The sequence below is a fragment of the Nansenia antarctica genome (assembly GCF_963989245.1).
Source record: "Nansenia antarctica genome assembly, chromosome: 2".
NCBI classification, from domain to species: domain Eukaryota; kingdom Metazoa; phylum Chordata; class Actinopteri; order Argentiniformes; family Microstomatidae; genus Nansenia; species Nansenia antarctica.
This window is the reverse complement of record NC_137675.1, coordinates 72,171,958-72,179,387: the sequence shown is the minus strand read 5'-3', so window position 1 is coordinate 72,179,387 and position 7,430 is coordinate 72,171,958. Positions and strand designations below refer to the sequence as shown.

General features: G+C 45.5%; 1 protein-coding gene across 1 annotated transcript; it reads right to left on the bottom strand.

The window, feature by feature from the left end:
• Positions 1–4,743: 4,743 nt before the first annotated feature.
• LOC308150561 (kelch-like protein 10) lies at positions 4,744–7,156 on the bottom strand (the record flags this gene model as incomplete). Its single annotated transcript, XM_080523379.1, has 5 exons — positions 4,744–5,115; positions 5,203–5,352; positions 5,479–6,081; positions 6,196–6,685; positions 7,008–7,156. The coding sequence occupies 5 exons, from the start codon at positions 7,154–7,156 to the stop codon at positions 4,744–4,746; spliced, it is 1,764 nt and encodes a 587-aa protein (XP_080379505.1).
• Positions 7,157–7,430: the final 274 nt, after the last annotated feature.

Sequence of the window (7,430 nt, the reverse complement as noted above, 5' to 3'; positions counted from 1 at the left end):
ATATCAAAACATAATCTAGGGATGTATAGGAATTAAAAAATCACATCTAGAATTTGCCCACCCAGATGGTAATGAAATGTTCAATTTTGGGGTTTGGCCCAAGGACTATTACTCTTGGCTGAGGGCTTCACCACGTCACGCGCAGTATCAACCAATGAAAATGCATAGAGTGCGCCCAAGATACGCCCCTATATTTGCATACACATCTGACAATGACAAAGACAAACTATTCTATGTGAATACAACATTGTCTTTCTCTTTATCAGATGTGTATGCAAATATAGGGGCGTATCTTGCATGTTGTCCACGCCCCTGTGCATTTTCATTGGTTGATACTGCGCGTGACGTGGTGAAGCCCTCAGCCAAGAGCAGACACTACTTAATTTCCAATCATAGCATGTAAAAAAATAAAAAATAAAAAATACAACCAGAATAGAAGTCCAAGTACGGTAGTACATTATTGTACTTTAAACAGTTTTTCAGTGCATGAGGTCAGCTCACTGCCTGGGCTAGAGAGGTACTCCATTTGGTTAGGCTGGACATTTTTTTCTGGTGCCATCCTAAGTCAAACTCTGCATATGAATCATAGTGGAGGTATGATATATGGCATATATATGGCATATATACGGTTCTTTGGTGGAAAGCCATTTTTTAAAGCCATTTTTAGTCACCACAAGTCTGTTCAAACCCAGGCAGCGAGACCAGCAGGAAAACACAACTAGATCTTCTATAATTCTAACTGGATAGTACTTAGTTTCCAGTCATAGTCAGCTAGATTACTTACTTAGCTAGCTTACTTTTACTTATCAAATGTACATTTTGTGATATAAACGCAGTGGAGACACTCTCAGCTGTCTTGCATCGCGCATATGCGCTCTGGGCTATGTCTAATTGAGTCAACTGGTATTGTGGTTATTATCACCAAGTTCCCCCATACAGTGCTGATGGACTAGTATACTGTGTAGACCATTGCCGACATGTGTGAAAGGGGACAACACGGGAATAGCTTGGGATGTCGACATAGTTTGGGATTCCATGGAAATTATAGGGAGAAAGAGGCTGTGTGAGAATGGGGCTATAGACGCTCTACCCGTCTGTGGTGATAACTGCGTCGCTGCTTTCCCACGTCACGTGCGGTATCAACCAATGAAAATGCGTAGGGGCGTGGACAACATGCAAGATACGCCCCCAGATATTTGCATACAGATCTGATAAAGTGGAAAAGAAAGAATGAATGTGGAAAAGAAAGAATGAAAGAATGAATGTGGAAAAGAATGTGGAAAACAAAGAATGAATGTGGAAAACAATGAATGAATGCGTAAAAGAATAAATAAATATAGAAATGTATTTCATTATTACTGTGTATTCATTCATTTATTTCTTCGTACATTCATTTATGTATCTATATATTTATTGTTAATTTTGACAGACGTGGTCCTCCATAGGACATAGCCTACTGACAACTTCTTCCTACACCCTGTAGGCTTCATAGTTAAAATGTCTTGCAACCAATTCTACCTAGTATATTCCTAGAAATATACTAGGTAGATATACTGTATTATGGATGTATTTTACAGATGGACTAATTATATTGAACAACCTTTGTATATTTGCAAAGCAGAAAAGTTCCATGCCAGTAAAATATTCACAAAAATGTTTGTAAAAAATCTATGTTTTAATAATTCTTCCCCATAAAAACCAACCTAATGCATTAGTGGAAAGTTTAGCCTAACTAATACAATTTCATGAACATCATAACTTGAGTAATTTCCTCAAATCGTATTTTGAGGTGAGACAATGAAATAACATACCACAACTTGTCGACAGCTCTATGGCTTCCATTCTTCTTAGTCTCCCACTCTCTGTGGTCAGTTTCTCTCTTAAAAATAAAAACAGTGACAATAAAACACATTTCTAATATAAAGGTAAAATACAAAGCCGTTATTGGTATTTCTCCTAACTTCCATTTCACAACATAACTCCTAAAGACTGTGAAGAAGCTCTTACTCTTGAGGAAGTGTTATGATGAAAAATGCCCTTGCCTTTTTTCTTTTTTTTTTACGATTTTATGAGTCTGAAGGTTGGCCGTAATAAGCACAGATAGCCATTTATTGCAGTCACTTGCAGTCACAAGAACCACTCCTCTGAGTCAGCATACCTTACAATAGCAAAAAGATAAGGTGGATGGGATAGTCTGTACCTAAACAGACTAAACTGTTATCTGTTTTGAATTTGTCATCTGTCCATCCCATTTATGAACACAATACAAACTGCAATCGACTGACTCTCCTACGACTTGCCTGTGACTAAGGCGACTGATTTATCAGAGAAAGGGGGTAGTGCTGTTTGATTCAGGGCCAAGAGACTCAAGTATACTCAAACCAACCATAATAAGAGAGAAGAGGAACATTGTGCCAGCAGAAATTGAATTGTATTTGACAGATTGAATTGAATCTGAGCACAAACTGAATTGTATTTGACAGATTGAATTGTATTCAATTCAGTTTTCATTATTTTAATTCAGTTTTCAAATTCAGTTTCTCTAAATACAATTCCTTTTTTCTCAAAATACAATTCAGTTCTCAAAATACAATTCAGTTTTTCTCAAAATACAATTCAATTCTCAAAATACAACGTCAGAGATACACGTATTGATGCACATTAACGTATCTCTGCATGTCTCGCTGACATTTCAACATGGATGGCTGACCACCATCTCAAGCTCAATCTTAACAAGACCGAGCTCCTCTTCATCCCCGGGAAAGCCTGCCCTCTCCAAGACTTTTCTATCACAGTGGAGAACTCTACTGTAACCCCCTCCCTGACAGCCAAGAATCTTGGAGTGATCCTGGATAACCGACTATCCTGTGCGGAGAATATTGCAGCAACGGCTCGCTCCTGCAGATTCTTCCTCTACAACATCAGAAGGATACGACCATTCCTTACGAGAGAGGCAGCGCAACTCTTGACCCAGGCACTGGTCATCTCCCGCCTGGATTACTGCAACATACTCCTGGCTGGTCTCCCCGCCTCCGCTATTAGACCTCTGCAGCTCATCCAGAATGCTGCTGCACGTCTGGTATTCAACCTCCCCAAATACTCTCATGTCACCCCTCTCCTTTGCACCCTGCACTGGCTCCCGATTGCAGCTCGCATCAGATTCAAGACCCTGGTGCTTGCATATCAGGCAGCTAAAGGGACAGCCCCTGCCTACCTGAAGGAAATGGTAACCCCCCAAACTCCAGCCCGCTCACTCCGCTCCTCCACCTCGGCTGGCCGACTGGCCCCACCACCTCTGCACAGCAGTCGTGCTGCCCGATCACGTCTCTTCACAACTCTGGCTCCCCGCTGGTGGAATGAGCTCCCCACGGCTGTCAGAACGTCGTAGACTGAAGACCCACCTCTTCAGGTTACACCTTAACTGCTCCTCCTGAGACATCTTCTGCCCCTCAGCACTACGTCTCCTAAAGACGTCCGCTTTCCCCTCTACTGTGTAGAACTTCTACCGCCCCCTTTGTACTGTTTCTCTGTTCCTCCAGTATTAAAAAAAAAAAAAAAAAGTGGTAGAAGAAGGTTTCTCCTTCTATCAATGGCCCCGGGCCTGAGCTAGATTACTCTTCCTGCCACGAATGGTGGACTGATGATTCACATGCTTAGCATTCAAATGTATTGATTGTAAGTCGCTTTGGAATAAGGCGTCTGCTAAATGCCAAAAATGTAAATGTAAATGTTTCTTCTTCTTCGGTGTATGGGTAGTTGTTTTTCCTCTCCACTCCACCAGGCTCGGGGCCGAGGGGCTACCCTTTTACCACCCCGAGACCTGGTTGAGGGGCTCACCCGGGCTATATTTCTGGACACCCCTCCAGAAGCCACGTCATCGTCTCGTCATCTAATACCGACAGACCATGCATCCCGTTGGGTGGGTGGTACACCGGGCAATCCAGGATAACATGGTCTGCGGTTTGGTCCTCTGTGCCACACTCGCACGACGCATTTGGGGCCAAGCCCCATCTGTGCATTGATGAGCGGAAACGCCCGACGCCGGTCCGTAGACGATTGAGCCTCACCCAGGATAGCCTTGGCAAGTCCATCCCGAGGGCCTCAGGGCCGGCGACTGGAATGTGGTCGCGGAGTTTGGAGGTGTTAGCCTCCCACTCCGCGCGCCACATATAATCCGCCCATCCTGCCGCACTGATGTTGAGATCTCTGCATTGCTGCCTGAGATCCTGTGCGGCAGGCACAAATGGGTGTCACGACTTGAGACGCCGGGAGGGCTCCGCTGTTATAGTGAGCCTATCATGGAGCAGATGGTTATTAAGCTCCACGGCCCGGCAGACGAGACGTGCTGTGGCTCCCATGCGGCGGAGGCCTGCGGGCTGGATGCCTGCTAGGATGGGAAGGTTGTCCACGGGGGTAGGACGCAGGCATCCTGTCACAATGCGCAAGGCTTCGTTTATAGGCGAATGTAAATGTTGATGGACATTAATGGGCATGGGCTTGCCCAGCAAAGTTAAGACATGATTGCAAACTAGCATTCAATTAAAGCCTCCCTTATACGTTCATTGTAGAAAAATAATTGTACCACCCGGCCTGATAGAAGCAATAAGAAAGACAGAAATGTTATGTGATTTCCATGGGCACTTGAAGGATTTATTTGGATCGTTTCTGTCTCTGCCCAGATGGACTGCAGTGGGCAGGTCTGGGTCATGTAGGGATGGGCGGTAATGGTGGGTAGATATGGTGTCAGACAGTAAGGATGATATTGGAGGTGGACAGTTTGAGCTCCTCCCGGGGGTTCTGCAGGGTATCTCGCGGGGCAGCATACTCGAGCACATTGGGCAGTCCGTGCACCACACAGCAGCTAACGGCACCGCGGAAGATCCCTATGTCATGGGCGTCATACCACTCATCTGTCTTCTCATCGTAGCACTCCACATTGAAGGTGGGGGTGAAGCCAAAAGAGAAGCCACCCACCACAAACAGAAGATCATCCACCACCTCGATACCAAATTTGCTCCGTGGGTTGAACATGGAGGGAACTGCGCGCCAGGTGTTGGTCTGGGGATTGTAGCACTCTGCGTTTCGCAGACGGTTGGCTCCATCAAAGCCGCCCACCTAAGAGAGGATAGGAGAAATGTGGGTCAATAACAGAATATCAGAACTTGAGCATAGATTTATTGTGTATTTTTATGTAGGTCTCACCGCATAGACCTGCTCCCCATAGGCGATGACCCCCACCCCACTGCGTCGGCTTCTCATGGGGGCGATCAGAGTCCATTGGTTGGTTTCAGGGTTGAAGCACTCTGCTGTGAACAGGCACTCATTCCCATTGAAACCACCACATATGTATACCTAGAGTTAAGGCAACTTGTAAATTCATCCATCCTGGCTTTTTAATAGATTCATTGTACAATACATGTAGTTATCAAGTTGTGTTCCAGGTACAGTTAGTCTTACCTATTCCTCTGTTCCACTTATCTTTCCAAAAAGTGTGGTGGCACTGGCATCACTTCTCTGCTCATGCATGGGTGAGATGAGTGTCCACTGGTTGGTCTCAGGCTCATAGCGCTCAGCAGTGTTGACTGGCACATAGCCATCAAAGCCGCCCATGGCGTAGATGCAGCCACCCAGCACAGCCACACTGACGTAGCAGCGCCGTGAGTGCATGGGTGCCACTTGGTGCCAAGTGTGTGTGACTGGGTTGAACTTGCGCACACTATTGAAGTAGTCAACGCTGTCAAAGCCTCCCACGCAGTACACAAAACCATTGAGGTAGGCAGCACCGTGGTAGGCCCGTGCGCTCTCCTCCTCTCGATTCACATTGACCCATCGGTCAGCCCGTGCATCATACGCCTCAATGGCATTGGTGGGGCTGCCACCACTCCAACGACCGATAGCCAGTAAGATGGCATAGGGCAGGCGAGGGCGGGTCAGAGGGTTGCCGAAGTCAGAGCTGGAGGGCCCATTCATGGCCTTCAGTGCGTTGATGATGATGGGCTTGCAGTCATCATTGGCTCTCACCAGTGGATTATTCTTCACATTGTTCATGAAGTAGTCTGCTGTCATCAAGGCCATGCGTACCTAAGCAAACAGACACAGACAGATATGGACACAGAATGCAGTCGGCAGCCGATACACCTTTATGAAATGCATCAAACATTTACGTGTTACGTGTGTTGTCCAACTCTCAGTCACCTTAGGCAACAGCACCGACATCTGGGCTTCGCGGTCTTGAGGAGAATGGCCAATCCAGCGCAGGATGGCCTCAAACACTACATCTTCCTGCTTCACGTTCAGGTCGTCCTTCTCAATGATGTCACAAAACTGCCACAGCGAGAGTTCCAGGAACTCCTCGGAGCTACGCACCATCTCCTTAAAGTGATGCAGGATGAAGAGAGAGGACCTGCGCCTCAGCTCATGGCAGGAGTAGAAGTCTGCAAACTTACAGATGCCAATGCAGTTCTCCGGGCACAGCTGGGCCTCTAGGTAGTCACAGCAGGCTCGCACAATGCACATGACAGAGAACTGGTCTGCAGCCACCAGAAGCTGCTCCACATTCTCGTCAGTGACAGGCACAGAGCGTGTGTAGGCATACTCAATAATGAGACGCATCATGTCCAGTGACACACCAGGAATGTTGTACACCCGCTTTTCTAAGTTGTTCCAGCCACTTGTGAAGAGAGCTCTGTGGGTCAGGGTTTAGAGAGGAGGGATATGATGGTCAGGACTCATCCATATACTGTACCAGATTTTCTCAATACTCTTTTCAATATAGTACAGCAATATAATAAACACCCTCTGCAATTATATGACAATATAAAGAGGGGTAAACAAATATTATGAATCAATAGTTGTATCTTTTATAGAATGTATCATTGCTGCCACAAAGAACAATGTGTAAGCTCTTGTAGGATCTGGCTATTTTCTTCTGATTATCCTTTGGATCCATGCCAAGTGAATCCCTGCCATCCATCATGGCCACATCCCCACAAAGTTAAGACACTCACCGGAAATATGGACTGCAGCCGCAAAGGATATTCTTGTGTGCGTTGAAGTCGATGCCATTGTTGACTTTAATCACCACGTCACAGAATTTTCCTTCCAGTCGTAGCTCATTAAATATTGTACAGGCCATGGAACTCATTTTTCTCTCCATGTTGCATCTCTGAAATGTAGAGGTGGACGCCTCTTCCAGTTCATTCATTCTTGTGTTGAATATCTTTAATATCCACTTTTTGGGCAAGAGGTGGCGCACTGCAACTATATTCTTCTGAGCAATGTGAACCTTCATTCCCCTTACATGTGGTAACATTGTGTTCTAGAATTGTGCATTATTACATCACAGTGAGTGATACAAAATTAGAATGTCTCAGATACCATTTTCATAATAAGCTGACACCATCATAAACAATTATTAATGTTCTTCTTCT